The sequence below is a fragment of the Diabrotica virgifera genome, chromosome 1, assembly GCF_917563875.1.
Source record: "Diabrotica virgifera virgifera chromosome 1, PGI_DIABVI_V3a".
Lineage (NCBI taxonomy): Eukaryota > Metazoa > Arthropoda > Insecta > Coleoptera > Chrysomelidae > Diabrotica > Diabrotica virgifera.
In genome coordinates, this window is record NC_065443.1 from 55,138,104 (window position 1) to 55,156,556 (window position 18,453).

At 33.9% G+C, this 18,453-nt stretch overlaps 1 protein-coding gene across 1 annotated transcript in view; it reads right to left on the reverse strand.

The window, feature by feature from the left end:
- LOC114328603 (ATP-binding cassette sub-family G member 4) overlaps window positions 1-18,453 on the reverse strand; it is a 244,690-nt gene that overhangs the window by 62,943 nt on the left and 163,294 nt on the right. Inside the window, exon 5 of the mRNA XM_028277492.2 lies at window positions 3,515-3,646. Within this exon, the coding sequence (XP_028133293.2) occupies window positions 3,515-3,646 (132 nt within the window). The remainder of the gene's footprint in view (window positions 1-3,514; window positions 3,647-18,453) is intronic.

The following is an 18,453-nucleotide window of genomic DNA, read 5'->3' on the forward strand; positions in this document are numbered from 1 at the left end:
CACAAATAAAAAAGCATTTCTATGACACTTCATGTGTGAAGGTCTTCACTTCTTTTAACTTTTTATCTTTTGTTTGATTTTGTTAAATTTTGTGTATTTGTTTTATTGTAATTTCTGATACATATATTTTTTCAGTTCCATGCCCTCATTGTTTATTCATTTTATCAAAATAACCAAGATGCGTGAGTATTGCTGACGAGAGTTTACTGCTATATTGCAAAAGGTTGTTGTGTATTTATACAAGATGCTATTTTTCTCTTCTTCTTCTTTTGGCATCATAACCCTGGATAGGTCTTTACCTGTGAGGCTGTCCTTTCATTCAGATCTTTCTTGTACTCTTCTCCTCTATTGTCTTATATTCATGGTTTTCAGGTCGTCATTCAACCATCTCGTTCTGGATCTTCCTTTTTTTGTCTTCCTAGTGGCTTCCATTGTAATATTTTATTTGCTGTTTTTGAATCTTCTTGTCTTGTCCCTGGACATGTCCCAACCATCACAGTCTTTGACTTTTCACCAATCTTACAATATCATACCCTTCATTCAATTCATTAACCTCATCGTTTCTTCTGATCCTCCATATGCCGTCTTGTTCTTACACCAGTCCATATACTTATCGTAGTATCTTTGGCTCGAATGTCCTGAGTTAGCCTTAATTTTTTTTTCATTACCCAGGTTTCACAAACATAGGTTAACACCAGAGCCGGATTTAAGGCAGTGGGGGCCCCTGGGCAGAATTGGTGTGGGGCCCCTTGGCAGAATTGATGTGGGGCCATACCTCCTACCATTTAACAAATTGTTGTTATGACTATGGTATGGTTAAAGTCCGGGTACTTTTCGAGATTTTTTAACTGAGAATTCCTTGATTATGTCGAGCATGTCTAGTTGCTTTAAGGAATTGTGTTCAATGCTCATTATAAAGAGATGGTTCAAACGCTCTTGGCCTATCATAGACCGAAGTCGATTTTTAATTAACTTAAATTTTTAGAATGATCTCCCTCCACTGCAGTTAGTTACCATCAGAACTAAATATAAACGAAGTGTCACTACAACGTTTGGAACCGCCTCATTCACATTTTTCTCTTTTAACCGTCGACACAGTTCAAGTTCTTTACTTATATTTGATGAGCCCATTTTCTCTTTATATGAATTGAAAAATTCTACAAATTGTACTAGTTCGACACCTAGTTTTTATCTAAATCATTGCTATAATTGTCGGTAAGCTTCAGTGAGTGAACTTCAATTTCATTGGGAGTTAAATTTTCCAAATAATGTAAAAATCCAAAATTGGAATGAATGGATTCATATGCCGAAAGCCTATATATGACTTGAAGCTATAAAATTTTGAGTCCTAAATTTCTCTGATGTTGTCATTTCAGTTTCTGAAATATTCCTTAAAAGAATATAAATTTTTTAATTGATTTAAGTGCCGCCACCTCCTATGTGCCACTCCTGAATTAAGGTCAATATTTGGATCTTGGAGAATACGACTTGTGCTGTTTGTCCTCTCTAAGGTTTCATTCTAAAATATTGCAAATATCCCTTTTTTCAGTAAACACACTCGATTATACAAACCATTTGTTTCGCTACGAGTTTCAAATCGTTGCCCATCGTCTTTTGAAATTTTCGATAATACTCCTTTAATTTGATTATAACCTTTAACTAGTTCTTTTGCGGCATCACTTCTAGACGACCATCTAGTAGTATTTACTCTTTTTTAGGAACAATAATATTTCTGCCATGGTCGGCGTTGCTCTCGCTTAAAGACGTTTTTAAACATTCGATTAACAAGTTACATCTATATGTAGAGGAAGTGAAAAATACATAGGTTTCATACAGTCCTTCCAAGAAATCAAGGAATTCTATGGCAGCAGAAAAACACTTAGCTGCAGCTTTAGCAACTAAATTTAGAGAGTGGACGACACATGGAATCTACAACGCCAAGATATTGTGTTATCTAAATTTTAGCTAAACACCATTGTATTTTCCACTCATAACTGACGCATTGTCGTAGGACTGTCCCCTGCAGCTTTTCAAATCGAAATCATCTTCTTGCAAGAATGTCTTAAATATATCTTCTGCTTTATGACCGTAATTTGCCAAAAATACATTTTTAATAGGAGAGAAACCTTTCATATAACGAAATATTACAGATAATTGATTGACAAAAATTATTCTATGTGAATAATGTGCTGATTTTTTAAGTTTGGGGCTTTGTGTGGGCCCCCAAAATGTGAGGGGCCCCGGGCAGCTGCCCAGCCTGCCCCCTTAAATCCGGCCCTGGTTAATACGGGTTTAAATAATGTTCTGTAGATAGTCATTTTGGTTCTTTTGTCTAATAATTTCGATATAATCAGTCTTTTATTATAATAGTATGTACGATTCGCACTGGAAATACATGCATTTATTTTGCTACTTACGGAATTATTCTGATTGATTTCTGTGCCCAGATCTGTAAAGGCATCTACTTATTCAATGTTATAGTTGTCTATAGCGATATTATTTTCATTGTCAGGTATTCTTGTGACTGTCATGCACTTCGTTTTTGTTTCGTTTATTTACGACCTCTTTTTCGTGTTTCAGGATAAATTTCCTTGAGCATTGTCTACACGTACACTAATTTGTACTGTTTTGGTATTTGTATGGCCGGTTACATTATTTTTTCCCATGACTGCTTCAAGAACTAGGTTTAACAGCAATGTTGATGGTGCGTTCCCCTGTTTCACTCCAACATTGAGGGTAAATAGATAGGAGACTCCGTTATTCATCTACTCTAGCTTCAACTTTTGAACTCTGCAACGTCACTTTTAAGACCGCTTATATATTTCTTAGGTATACCTAGATGACGAAGATCTAGCATTTTGTCTTTTTTAACAGTATCAAAAGCTTGTTTAAAGTCTATATACATATATTATATAGTTATATATCTATTGATAAGCTTTTCCTTGTATATTTCATTCCGCTGTTATCGTTTTGTTGTTATAGCTATTTTTCTCTATTCTTTATAAATCTACAACTTAAACAAAAAGTAGATACCAAGCCCGCTTTGTTAGTGACGATTTTATATGATTAATGCCCGGTTGCACCAACAGATCATAAGCTTAAATCGAGAATATCATAAGAATTAATATAATATAATTATAATATATTACATTAAGAATACCATAATATAATAATAGATATAATTGATAATAAGGTAAGAATCTGAAATTATGGTGCAACGTAAGTGATACTCAAGGAGGCCCTATCTATAAGTAGAGCTTAGCTAAGCTGGAGCTTAAGACCTGTTGGTGCAACCAGGCATTAATATCTGATACTAATAGTTTTGACAATCTCTCTTTATCACCAGCATATTTCTTTCATATGCGAAAATATATCGATAGTTTCTCTTTTGATGTCTTGCACATCCCTCTTATTTAGACTTGTTATCAAATCTCATTGGGACAAATTCCGGAAACCTCTGCTTAGATTCTGTATAGATAATTAACTTATTACAATTTAATTAATTTATATTTACCTGGGTAGTTACAAATGGTGCTTTTCATCTTTTCAGGCTCGTTAAAATATTGGTAAGATTGTCCGTTCTGAATTATATCCCTCATATATTCAGGTTTCTCAGGTCCGTGCTCAATACATGCTAGTTCTATTACTGAAAACAAAACATATCCAAAAATTCATCAAAATATTCAATCACCAACATTAACATACATTTTTGTATTACGAGTATGTACAAGCAACTTCTGACAAGTTAATAAAAAAACTAGATCTATACTAAATTTACAATCAAGATGCAGTAGAAATAAACAAACCAAGACACGTTAAATGCTTCTAGGAGCACTCACGAATCATAATTTACAATTTATATACATTGTAAATCCCAAATCATGATTTCAGAAGTTTATACATTGTAAATTATGATTCGGGAGTGCTCCTGGTAGCATGTAACGTGCCTTGGTTTGTTTATTTCTACTGCATCTTGATTGTAAATTTGTTATAGTACAACTAAATTCCGACATATTACAATAGTAAAATATTGTAAAATGATGTAAGAATAGCTCGAAATAAAATAGATATACATAAGAATGAAAAAAATCAGCCGTAGATACATTATTCTAACTATTGGTCTTCATCAATACGGCGAAGCTCTCATCCCAACCTACAAACCATTCCAAATGCAATCTTTTAACAGGAGAACGCAAGACCAAATATTGCCCATGAAACCATGGAGTTCATACAAGAATCTAGTATAGAGACTTTAGAGTGGCCATAAAGATCAACTGATTTGTCACCCATCGAACATGTGTGGGAAAAATGGTAGGTCGAAAACAAAATAGACGTCTTTCAGCAAAATTAGAAGACCTGTGGCATACCATGAGAATAATCTGGATGACTTTCTGCAATATAATATAGACCACTCAATACACCACAGAGTAATTGAGGGTATAGAAAATCAAGGAAACAATCTCTAATTATTAATTTTTTTGACGAAAAATACTTGTGGCTTATTTCCCAATCAAAATAGTTAATTATAAAAATGCCACAAGGAAATAGCTTCAGAACAACATTAGTCGGAGAGATAGAAGCGGATTTTGTGCGTGACAAGCAATATGGAAAAACTATACGGGGATATGTTGAATTAGTTGTGTATAAGACTTTCTCCAACGGGCGAAAGCCAGAGTGGAGGACGAGGGTAGTTATAAGGTGTCAAAGTCGCGGTTTTTATTATTTTTTTGTGACGCTCATGATCGAGATAGTGCACCAAAATTTGGGAATAAGTAGACCATGACATAACTAAGTAAAATCCCCAGAGCCGGAAACCAGAGTGGGGACGAGGGTAGTTATAAGGGGTCAAAATCGCGGTTTTTATTATTTTTTTTCTGACGCTCATAATCGAGATAGTGCACCAAAATTTGGGAATAAGTAGGTCGTGACGTAACTAAGTAAAATCTCCAGGGGCGGGTGACCGACAAAAGGGTGGGGGCATGGGGTGAATATAAAAATTATAAGGGATTTTTTGTGACGTTTGTGATCGAGATAGTGAACCAAAATTTGAGAATAAATAGACCATGACATAACTAACTAAAATCCCCAGAGGCGGAAACCAAAACGAGGGATGATGGTAGTTTTAAGGGGTTAAAGTCGCAGTTTGTATTATTTTTTGAGACGAAGCACAACATTTGTTACCCACGCAGAGTTCCGCCCCTAGAGATTTTACTTAGATATGTCATGGTCTACTTATTCCCAAAGTTTGGTACACTGTCTCAATAACGAACGGCAAAAAAACCCTTATATTTTTATACTCACCCCTGCCTACCACCCCTTTGTACCCCAAGCAGCATTCCGCCCCTGGAGATTTTACTTAGCTACGTCATGACCTACTTATTCCCAAATTTTGGTGCACTATCCCCATCATGAGCGTCACAAAAAAAAAATAATAAAAACCGCGATTTTGACCCTTTATAACTACCCTCGTCCCCCACTCTGGTTTCCGCTCGTTGGGGGAAGTCATGTACACAACTAATTCAACATATCCCCGTATAGTTTTTCCATATTACTTATCACGCACAAAATCCGCTCCCAGCTCTTAGATTACATGACGAAAAATACGTTGCAAATTTGTTTATAATTTTATTAAATGATAAAAAATTTAAAATGTATACTTCCATAAATAAATATTTAAAAAATATATTTGTCCTTCTAAGTGTTGAATTTTTTTAGTTCACAGTTTATTAAAGTGAATGAGGGTCAATATTCATTCTTATCCTACTCATTTTTATATACAGTATGCGGCAAAATAAATAGTTCAATTCTATCTATCTATCAATCGGTTTTAAAACGTCTTGCGACGTTGTCCGATGCCTAATTTCCATGACACTCTATCATCCCATTGGCCCTCTCTAAGATCTCTTGCGCTCATCGCCTTCGTTACTCCCTCTCTCCAAGATTTCTTGGGTCTTCCTCTCTTTCTGCGGTTTGGTGGTACCCATTGCATAATTATTTTAGGGAGTCTTGAGTTATCCATCCTCTGGACGTGTCCGTACCATATCAGCTGTTTTCTTTCTATGTCTGTTGTTAGAGAGCCGTCAACCCCCATTCGCTGTCTTATCTCATCATTACGTATTCTCTCTCTGCGTGACACTCCTACTGATCTTCTAAAAGCGTCCATTTCTACTGCCTCCAGTTTTCTTCTGTTGTTTTCGGTTATCCGCCAAGTTTCTGCTCCGTACAATAGACTGCTTTTAATAAGAGATTCGTAGATATTGTGTTTTCTTCTTTTTCCTATTTCATGATTCCACAGTACGCTGTTTAGACAACCTATTGTTTTTCTGGATTGTGTTATTCTTCTCTTTATTTCTTCATCATCTTTCCCCGTTGTGTCAAAAACGATTCCTAGATATGTGTATTCAAAGTACTGAAATGAATATTGAAATGTTTATGACTATTTATTTATTTGGCATACTAATACATGAAATAGCCTTGCAAACATTATTCATGACGACGACGTTCCCGATAAAACAGATGTTAAAGATCGAAGTTAACGAAAAAATCTTTAATTCTAGTCCTTCAGAATTCCCCATATGTACGCATCAGGTGGCGTTAGGACTGGTGAGTGGCGATCTCCCAAAATGATCGTGCAGTATTCGAAGATACTCTCTGGACGTGTGACAGGTTGCCCCGTCCTGCTGAAACCATTGTTAATTTTAAGCTTGGACCGTTTTCGCGATCTTTTCCGTATGACCGAAAATAGTACTTCACGATAAAACTTTTTTCTGCAAAATGGTTCTGAAGCACCTAACATTAACACGACATTCACGTAAGTTATAACTACGTTTTGAAACAACTCTGAAAGTACGTTTCGGTGCATGACACATACAAATTTGAGGCATTCGCATTTCATTACTGTTTATTTTGCCGCATACCGTAATTACGAGCAAATTTAATAGAAAACTCAATGCGACGCCACTGACTGAACATCATTGCAATTGCACCGATACCGTCAACGACAAAGAACAGCTGTTATCATTAATAATTTTTAATGTAAAAAGTGTACTTTAGCACTAATAAATATGTAATAGTCAGCGGGAGTGATAACGATAATATTAATTTGATTAATCATTTAAATGATTCAATAAAAAAGCATATTAAAACTCGTGTAGAATGAATCTAATTATTGTTTTTATAATTTCTCATAGATTAAACTTCCATTTCCGAATCAGACATTTTTCTATCGTTATAATAGTTGTAATCGTTATAATAGTAAAATTGATTATTTCATTCATAGGAGATTCTGACCAATAGAAAGCTACAGAAATCTGAATTAAATCGATAATTTTTGATAATCTCCCGTCGTTAAGTATATCGCACCTTGAAAACCATAGGGCAGTACCTGCAAAAATCATAATATTGAATTATGAGCATTTTAAATTTTTGTAAAGTTAATTTTATTTACTGTAATTCCAAAAATCAAGCTGCAAACCTGGTATTTGGCACAATTGTCTTTAATTTTACATATTTTTATATGAATTAAAAAGTACGTAAAATTTCCCCCAGGAAATAGGTAGTTTAGCACATACGGCCATATGGTTTTAAAAAATATATCAATTTTCGCACATGATACAGTAAAAATTCATATAAAATAACAGTTTTTTATTGATTGTACTTATTTATTACAAATTTTTAGTGTTAACACTTAATCAAAGTCTTGCATATTATAATCTGTCGCTTATATATTGTCTGTCGGTTATAATTCGCTTTTCTTTTGGGATAAACCCATCTGCAGTACGACGTTGTATATCAATTTGTTATAGTCTTGTCGCTTATTTCCAGTGTTGCAATCAAATCTCTATGCAGCACTCTATGTTTTGTTGCATTCAAAGGATGTTTCCTTAGTAGATCTTGCTTTCATTTTACGAGCGTGGGTCACATTTTGCACATATTGCCATATAGATCTGGGGTTCTGTTCCAATTTTAGAACCGTAGAGCATCAACTGCTGCAGATAATGCCTGATGGTATACAAAGAAGAATCGATTTTTGACAAAAGCCATAGAGATGTATCTTTCTGGTGCCGAATTTAAAATTTTTTTCAAACGCTGCTATAAAGCATTAAAAATAGATTTTTTTCCTATTAGACTGCATTCAAAGGTCATTTCATGAAAAAATTGCAGATATTGCCATATGGTTTTCAAGGTGCGATATTACGTCAGATGCCCTTCGTTGCTACGAAAAAATACATTCAGTGACATTAATGACAATTAATGTTTTAAAAAATATAAAAGTGATGACTTTCCATCGTCAAATATTTATAAAAACTGTGTGTTTAATGGTACTTACATAAATAAATTACATTAAAATTTTGGTTTTGAACAGTTTGATCCATGAAATAATCGCATCAAATTGCACTCGACCTCTGAAATTAATATAGAATTTTTGCTCTCGTGACACTTTGACATAATTTCACTCGCCTTCGGTTCGTGAAATTAAAACTGTCAAAGTGTCACTCGGGAAAAATTCAATAATTTCAGAGCTCTTGTGCAATTACTACTAGTGGAGTCACTGAAGGTGGATATGAGCTATTACCTCCGATTTCGTTGAACCTCCATCGATTTGCATGAAAATTGGTGAGTGGTTAGAGGATATATCAAGGAACAAAGGTGACATGGTGCCAACTTGCGCTTTTACCCTGGGGGTGGATGCCACCCCTTCTCGGCGGTGAAAATTATTTTATAAAAATAACCCCATAATTTGATAGAGGGACACATTTCAAGCAAAATTTGTTATATAAAGTTATTCAAATAAATCAAAACTTTTTGAGTTATTAAAGATCAAAGATTTTAATTTTTATTGAGAAAAATTCATGTTTTTAACCAATTTTTCATCAATAACTCAAAAAGTGTAAGTTTTTACAAAAAAGTTATTATTATCAAAATTGAAGCTAATAAAAAACAAAATAAATCCCTTACTAGAAAAACCTGTTAATTTTAAATACAAGTGAGTTATAGGTAATTGAATGTATATTTTTTTCGGCGAGTAAAAAACTCCAAGTATTCAAGCTGAAATAACGAGAAATTAATGCATTTTATAACATTAACTTATTAAACATTTGTCAAATTACTTAAAAATATCTATCAAATGAGCCCCCGAACATGTTGATAGCGTTAAAATTTATGCACCAAAATTTTTTCACAATTTATCTTTTAAAAATTTTTCTAAAAAATGTTATTTTTTTTTTAATAACTCCGTTCATATTTACGATATCAGGTTCTTCTAAAAACTGTTTGAGAGTTAATTCCAAGTGCTATTTAAGCACGTTAAACCTAACCTTCTAAACCCCTTACTTTTTAAAAAAATAAAAGGTTAAATGACCCCGGGTTGCATGGTTCCCACAGCAAATTTAAGATTTAAACGTTTCTATCTCGGTTATTTTTTACCCTATAGAAATAGTAAAACAGGTAAAATATTTGGCACAGAAAAAACTAAAATTTGGTTATATATAATTTTTACGTATATTGAGTATTGTTGGAGATATTATCAAAAGAATATGAGAATTACAAAAATTTTAAAAATTATGATTTTTTTAAATTATATCTTTTTTTCAAAAATATGCATTCTAAGCCGGTCAAAATTATCGAAAACATTACTTATGCTAATATAAAGAAGTTCTTGTAAGAATTACTATAAATTTTAATTTTTGTGGAAATGGCGTATGTTTTATTTTCACTTTTTCCTAAAAAAATCGAAACGGTTCTTTTATTTTCATTATAACTTGCTTAATTTTGACGCTATTTCCTTGTCCTGAAGCTCATTTGATAGGTATTCTGAAGTATAATTGATAAATGCTTAGCAGGAATATTTTATACATTGCATCGTTTTTCTGTTATTTAAGCTTGAATACTTAGATTTGAGTACTCTTCGAAAAAAATACACATTCAATTGCCAATAACTCACTTTGAACTAACATTAGTTTAGTTCTTTATGTCAGGAGTGTATCCATCTTTTTATTATCTTCAATTTCAATAATAATAACTTTTTTGTAAAAGCTTATAGTTTTTGATTTATACGTGAAAAACCGATTTAAAACATGCATTTTTTTACGAAAAAATTAAATCTTTGGTCTTTAATAACTCAAAAAGTGTTGATTTATTTTAATAACTTTATATAACAAATTTTGCTTATAATTTGTCCCTCTATGGACTTATGGTATTATTTTTAATAAAATAATTTTCATCCCCCAATTTTTACCCTGGGGATGGCATCCACCCCCAGGGTAAAAGCGCAAGTTGGCATCATGTCACCTTTGTTCCCTGAGGTATCCTCTAATTACTCACCAATTTTCATGAAAATCGATGGAGGTTCAACGAAATCGGAGGTGAAAACCTTCAGTGACTGCACTATACTGATAATATTTTATATAACACCGTTACGGATATATGTTATGGATAGATTATGAAAGCGAACGATGAAAAACTTTTTTACTTCTTCATCTTATTTTATACACATGACTCGTCTGTTTTTTCAATGTGCGTCCAGTCAGTTGTCGTTCCATTGTTTTCGTGGTCTTCCCACTGAACGTCTTCCTATTGGGGAACCGTCTCAAGCCGTCCTTACTGCTCTATTTGTCTATTTGTTGTCATTCGGCTTATGTGGTCATTCCATTCTACTCTTCTGTTTCCTACCCAGTTATTAATATTGTCCACCTTGCAGCTCCGTCATATATTTATACTACTAGCTCTGTCCCATAGTGTCTTATAATCTTTTTGTCTCTTTTTGTCCTCTCTATGTCAGGTCGTGTTTCTGCTGCGTATGTCATTATAGTATGGTATAACTAGATCCAAACCCAGACATCCAAAGTGAAAGGTATCCTCCAACACCAAATTGTTCTATATGGTCCATATAATGTTCAGAAAAAAGTCACACCTTTTTAGCGTCGGGTTTGGGGGGGGGGGGCGGAGAGGGGGGAGAAGTCGGTAAATTCGTAGTTTTTCAGGTTTTTCGTCAATATTGCTAAAATTATGCGGTTTAGCATGAACAACCTTCTTTACAAAAATGTTCTACATTAAATTTGAAATAAAAAAGACACTATACATAATCCTTCTAAAATGAACGGTTCCAAAGTTACGGAGGTAGTATAGTAGTATTATAGTATAATTGGTCCAAAAAAAAGGCCTAACCCAGACATCCAAAGTAAAAGTTTTCCTCCAACACCAAATTGTTCTATATGGTCCACATAATGTTCAGAAAAAAGTCACACCATTTTGAGCGACGGGTTTTGGGGGGAGAGGGGGGGAGAAATCGGTAAATTCGTAGTTTTTTAAGTTTTTCGTCAATATTTCTAAAACTATGCGGTTTAGCATGAACAACCTTCTATACAAAAATGTTCTACATTAAATTTGAAACAAAAAAGGTCCTATGCATAATCCTTCTAAAATGAACGGTTCCAAAGTTACGGAGGTAGTGTAGTATAATTGGTCCAAAAAAAGGCCTAACCCAGACATCCAAAGTAAAAGTTTTCCTCCAACACCAAATTGTTCTATATGGTCCACATAATCTTCAGAAAAAAGTCACGCCATTTTGAGCGACGGGTTTTGGGGGGGAGGGGGGAGAAATCGGTAAATTCGTAGTTTTTTAAGTTTTTCGTCAATATTTCTAAAACTATGCGCTTTAGCATGAACAACCTTCTATATAAAAATGTTCTACATTAAATTTGAAACAAAAAAGGTCTTATGCATAATCCTTCTAAAATGAACGGTTTCAAAGTTACGGAGGTAGTATAGTATAATTGGTCCAAAAAAGGCCTAACCAAAACATTAAAAGTAAAAGTTTTCCTCCAACACCAAATTGTTCTATATGGTCCAGATATTGGTCAGTAAAAAGTTACACCATTTTGAGCGTCCGGTTTGGGGGGAGATGGGGGAGAAATCGGTAAATTAGTAGTTTTTTTATGTTTTTCGTCAATATTTCTAAAAATATGCTTTAGCGTAAACAATGTTCTATACAAAAATGTTCTACATCAAATTTAAAACAAAAAATGTCCGAATCATAATTGTTATAAAATCAACGATTCCAGAGTTACGGAGGGTGAAAAGTGGAGGTTTTCGATACTTTTTATATTTTTTGGGCAATTTATAATATTTTTACTGATAGAAAAAAATTTTCTTTAACAGAATTTGCTATTTCAGTGGCCATGGTATGTTAGTGATAAGCCCTTGAAAAAACGTCAACCTCACCACGCAAAATCATCATCAATTGCCCAAAAAATATAAAAAGTATCGAAAACCTCCACATTTCACCCTTCGTCACTCTGGAACCGTTCATTTTATAACAATTATGGATAGAATCATTTTTGTTTTAAATTTTATGTAGAACGTTTTTATATAGAACATTGTTTACGCTTAAACATAGTTTTAGAAATATTAACGAAAAACGTAAAGAAACTAATAATTTACCGACTTCTCCCCCATCTCCCCCCCAAACAACCTTACAACTTTGTACTGAACAATATGTGGACCACATAGAAAAATTTGGTGTTGGAGGAAAACTTTTACTTTGAATGTCTGGGTTATGCCTTTTTTGGACCAATTATACTATACTACCTCCGTAACTTTGGAACCGTTCATTTTAGAAGGATTATGCATAGGGCCTTTTTTATTTCAAATTTAACGTAAAACATTTTTGTATAGAAGGTTGTTCATGCTAAACCTCATAGTTTCAGTAATATTGATGAAAAACCTAAAAAACTACGAATTTACCGACTTCTCCCCCCTCTCCCCCCAAACCCGACGCTAAAAAGGTGTGACTTTTTTCTGAACATTATATGGACCATATAGAATAATTTGGTGTTGGAGGATACCTTTCACTTTGGATGTCTGGGTTATGTCATTTTTTGAATCAATTCTATCATACTATTATTAGTCTGATGACTTTTTTGCAAATTCCGTTTCTCATTTCTTTTCCGATATTTTTATTTCTCCATATTGTGTCATTCAGGAAACCTGCGGTTCTGTTTGCTCTATTCACTTGATCTTCCACTTCTGTTTCGAGCTTTCCCTAGCCAGAAAGTGTGATGTCTAGATATTTAAACTCCATCACTTGTTCTATTATCTGACCCTCCAGCTCTAATTTACATCTTACTGAATTTTTGCTGTTATAACCAAGCATTTTGTCTTTTTTGGCGAAATTAACATGTTCAATTTTTTGGCGGTTATATTAAATTGGTACATCATACGTTGTACAGCATCTTCACGTTGAGCGTATTGCATCGTCTGGATAGCATATTATTTTAAGTTGTTTTCCCCCATTTGATATCCTATTTTTAGTTCTTACTTTTTTTTTATTATTTCATCCGTGATCAGGTTGAACAATAAAGGACTCAGGGAATCCCCCTGTCTTAATCCCAAACTTTCATACTTAAAACATCTTATTCTTAAGTTTTTTAGGGTTCTAAACCCAAATATGACACTAATGAAACTGTATCACCTACCATTTCTTCACATTTACACTTATGTGCTTATATTTATTATGTTTTGTGATTTTTTAAGAATTTTCTTGGCAGTATTGGTCCCTATGAGTAAGGGGTACACATGAAATGTTAAAACTCTTAAAAATCAGCAAAATTAGATAATGTCACTCAAGAAATGAAACACTTAAATACATAAATAATATTATATAAAATATATAATATATAAAAAAGAAGGCGGAACACTATCTATTGGGGAGATATTCGCTAAACTAGAAGTCAAACAATTAAGAATGCACGCCATAGATTTAATGATATCGTAACCTACCGGTACAAACCTACCGGTAAACAAATTCAAAAAATTTTTCCTCAAGTTTTTCGCTACCGTCAAGTTCATTCGTTTTCCAGCAGTGGAAGTATACGGATGTATGTTTTGATTTGTTTTCTTTTGTTTACAAGTTTTGTTATTTGTTTTGATTTATGTGTTGTGAATACTAGCATCATCACATCGACCTAGTTAATTTTTGCACATCTAACCTTGAAAATGACGTATAATTGTGAACATTGTCACAATATTCTGACTCGGATAAATACAACCAGTTAAGATGTAATGGAGATTGCCAAAGAAACTTCTGTATGAAATGTACGGGATTAAACAAGACCATCACTAAAGCCCTATTGGACCAAAAGTTTTCTCATCTTAGATTCTTTTGTACCGTATATGACCAGTTGAGCTGTATATCCAAGCTTGAGATATTTAAATAACAAAATTACAAATTAATAAAAAAATCAAATACCTTTAGAGAACTTTGAGGCCTTAATTCAAGTTACTAAAAAACTAAATGACAATTTGCCTGTTTTCATCGAGACTTATGACCTATTAACTAAAAATGACGGCAAACTGAACTATCTTACGAAAAAAATTTACGAGATCCACAAACTAAACAACCTGCTGGATCCTGAAAAGGTTTTAAAATCTGTAAGGCAGATGGAACACGACATTTTCAATATATCGTCAGTTTTTTTCGGCTCTTCTTCAGATGAGACTATCAAGGTTGAAATCCAAGACACAAATTCAACTGAGAGTAAGTTGGGATTAGAAAGGCTGTCTTCAAATATCGGGGAAATTTCAAATCAAATGAGCAGTCTTACAAAAAATCAATCTACTATACCAACTAAAAAAGAGATATTGAAGAAAACTACATCTTATGCCACCGCAAGTACCCAAACTGAAGAGTCCCGACATCTGGAACCGAGTCCAGAGCAAAAGCCAAAAATTACAGAAGATAAATGTCACTTTGTAGATATTAGTAATTTGACCCCAACGTACACCCCTATACAAGTTGTTCACTGTATTAAAGAGAAGCTAGGCATAAAGGAATATATTAGATGTTACGCACTCCTTAAAGATGCCGACACAACAACTGGCCCTTCGTTCAAAATAGGTATAAAATCTAAAACATCTATTAACTTATTATTTAATAAGGAAATTTGGCCACCTGTTGTTAACATTAAATGGTCTAAAGAATCTTCCTATTCTGAACCAACGCTTTCATCTGAGTCACATAAGAATCCGAAGAATCTCAGAAGTCCTGTTACCTTGGAAAATCCAATTACCAATACTCGCAAGAAAAAAGATGAAGTAGAAAACACAAACATACGTACAGACAAGCAGGCCATCGAAAATCTAAGAATCCGTTCCATTGGCCTATAAATTTCATTAAGAAGGATACTTTAAAACCTTCGATAAATCTGGTTCCTTTGACCCCACCGAGAGATAGATTAACCAATAACTCGAATAGTCGCTATCTTCTAGCCAGATTAAGGGAACCGGATATCTTAAAAGCCATTAAAATTCATCTTGCTTATCTACACGACCAACTAGCTTCAGTGTTTTACGATGGATTTACCAACACAAGCGTTAAACTCTTTTTGGCTTCCGAGGGACTTCCCACTATGACTGAAGATCTACGACGAATTCTGCTGGACTTTAACAACGCCTATGAGATTGGTCCAGATGAGGTGGAAGCTGATCTTGATGCTTATAGGTCCTTTCTTACTTCTGAAAGAATTATACACCTGCAAAAATCAAGGGAATGTCACCGAAATTACTATTCCGCTGTCTCTCCAAAACGAAATTTTTAAATATCACGACGTGTTCTGAGGGACTAGAATCCTCAAATTGTTTTAATGATAACAACTTTAGCATGGTTCTGATTAATGTTCGTTCTATAAGATACAAAACTGATGAATTATTTTTGTTCCTAGGGGAATTAGGAGTTCCCTCGGTAGTTGCGGTTACAGAGCACTGGTTTGAAGTCAACGAGCCTTTTTTTGTAGATAAATACACCAAAATTGCTAGGTACGATCGTCCAAGCTCAGCTTATGGGGGGACACTAATTCTGTTTACGAGTAATGATTTTTCTTTGGTAACAAAATATGACTTTTTGTTAAGTGAAGCCTTCTTTGAATTTTCCTTAGTTTACAATAAGAATCTTAATCTTTATATTATTTGCATTTATAGATCACCTGACTCTTCCGTGGAACTATTTTTTCAGAACCTGCTAAATTTGTTAGATGACCTGCCACATAAAAGTAGAAAAATTTTATGCGGGGACTTTAACATTGATTATGCTGCTGCTTGTGCTACACAAATATCCTTGGTCAACATATTTGAATCGTATGGTCTAACAATGCACGTTGATTCTCCTAAAAGGATTACAAAAACTTCATCCACCATAATTGATTATACTGTCTCAGATTTCGCACCCCTTGATGTCCACTCTACAATTATTAATGCTGGACTATCTGATCATGAAGCAGTTTATACGAAGTTTAATATCTTCAGCAAACCCTCCTCGAAAACCCGACGTTTAGGCAGGATTTTTTCCACCCGGAATTTTCGTAAATTCCAAAATTTATGCTTAACCTCTGCTTTATGCTCTGGCGCTTTCCTGCTATGGACGTGGATAATATTTTCAGTGATTTTTTAGATAAGCTTGTCTGTATCTTCAATAATGCATTTCCTTTAATTGCAATTAAGCCAAAACATCGCAAACCCTGGACTACTAAAGGTATCCAAATATCTTCCAAGAATATGCGTTCTCTTCTCTATATCAAGAAATTTACTACCAACGTCTCTATCACTGAATATATCACCAAGTAGGTACAGGGCAACCTATCTTAAACTTATAAAATCAGCTAAAAAAGTCTACTACCAAAACCGTCTCGGAAGCTCTAAAAGTGTTGCAAAAGAAACTTGGTCCATAATAAACGATCTTCGAAATAAAACGCACACTGCTCAAACAGTTTCCCTTCCAGACCTTGAAAATCTAAATGAATACTTTGTTAGTGTGAGTAAAAATATTACACCAACTATTTTGTCACAACAAGATCCCATTTCCTATCTCCCTAATTCAAGAAAGGTCTCGAATTCATTCTTTATAAAACCAGTCAATAAATCTGAACTGATCCAAACAATCAATAGTATCAAAAGCAAATCTTCCTGTAGTACTGATGGTCTATCGATAAAAATTTTTTCTAATCTTCCAGAAAATGTGTTAGAAGTCCTAATCTCACTAATTAATGATTCTTTTGAGAAAGGTAAATTTCCAGAATGCCTGAAGACAGCCATCATTATTCCTCTTCATAAAGGTGATGAAATATCTAATTCCTGCAATTATAGACCTATTGCACTACTACCGGTACTCTCCAAAATTATTGAGAGACTCATAAAAGCCCGACGTATGTCCTTTCTAGATGAAAACAACATTTTATCACAAAATCAGTTGGGCTTTTTAAATAATAAATGCACCACTGATGCCATGTTTTCTGTACTACATAAGGTTTATCAAGCACTGAACAATAATCTTCATACTGCCACCGTTTTTTGTGACTACGCCAAAGCTTTTGATTGTGTAAATCACAACATTTTGATAAAAAAACTAAATTTCTACGGAATTCGAGGTATTTCTTTAGATTGGTTCCAATCTTACTTCGATAATAGGAAACAACTGGTTAGAGCAAATGATACAGACTCTAGTCTCAAAAACATTGTATGTGGGGTACCTCAAGGTTCAGTATTGGGTCCTCTACTTTTCCTTATCTTTATTAATGACATTACTAGTTTAAAAATCGATGGAAAAATCTTTCTTTTTGCTGATGATACCAGTATCACTTGGAGCAACTCAAACATTGCAACTCTTCATGCTACTATAACTTCTGATCTACTTACAATAAAAATCTAGTCTGACTCTAATTTACTGTCATTTAACGTAGATAAAACAGTAGCATTGTCTTATAAAAGAGCTCTTCAACCCTTACCTCTTAATAACAGCCAGATCAGTACCGTTGATTCTGTAAAAATTCTTGGTATTTTTTTAGAAAGCAACCTTAAATGGTCCCTCCATATCGATTTGTTAAGAAAAAAACTATCTTCAGCTTGCTATGCTATAAGATCTGTTTCGAATGAACTCAATCTAGCATCTTCCAAAATAACATATTTTTCTTTGTTCGAGTCGTATCTTCGTTATGGTCTTCCTTTTTGGGGTTCTGGTACAGCTGCCCAATTCGATGTTATTATCAAATTACAAAAAAGAGCAATAAGATTTCTGTTTGGCCTCAGAAGAACAACACATTGCAGAAGTTACTTCAAAGATCACGGAATTTTAACCCTTCCATCTTTGTATATTTTAGAAACTGTTTGCTTAATTCGTAAACATCTACATGTCTTTCCACCAAGACCTAACCATGACTACTTCACGAGAAATTCTACGTTTAACGTCTATTTGCCAACCCTCTCCTCGGAGTTAGTAAAGAAATCTATATTATACTCCGCAAAAAAACTTTACAATGATATCCCTCTACAACTTAAATCTGCAGCATCTTTCCCCAAATTCCGTAAACTGACAAAAGCCTACCTATTTGAAAGACCATATTATTCAGTAGAAGATTTTCTTAATCAATAACTAAGAAATTACAGTAACCTTTGCACAAGTAGTAT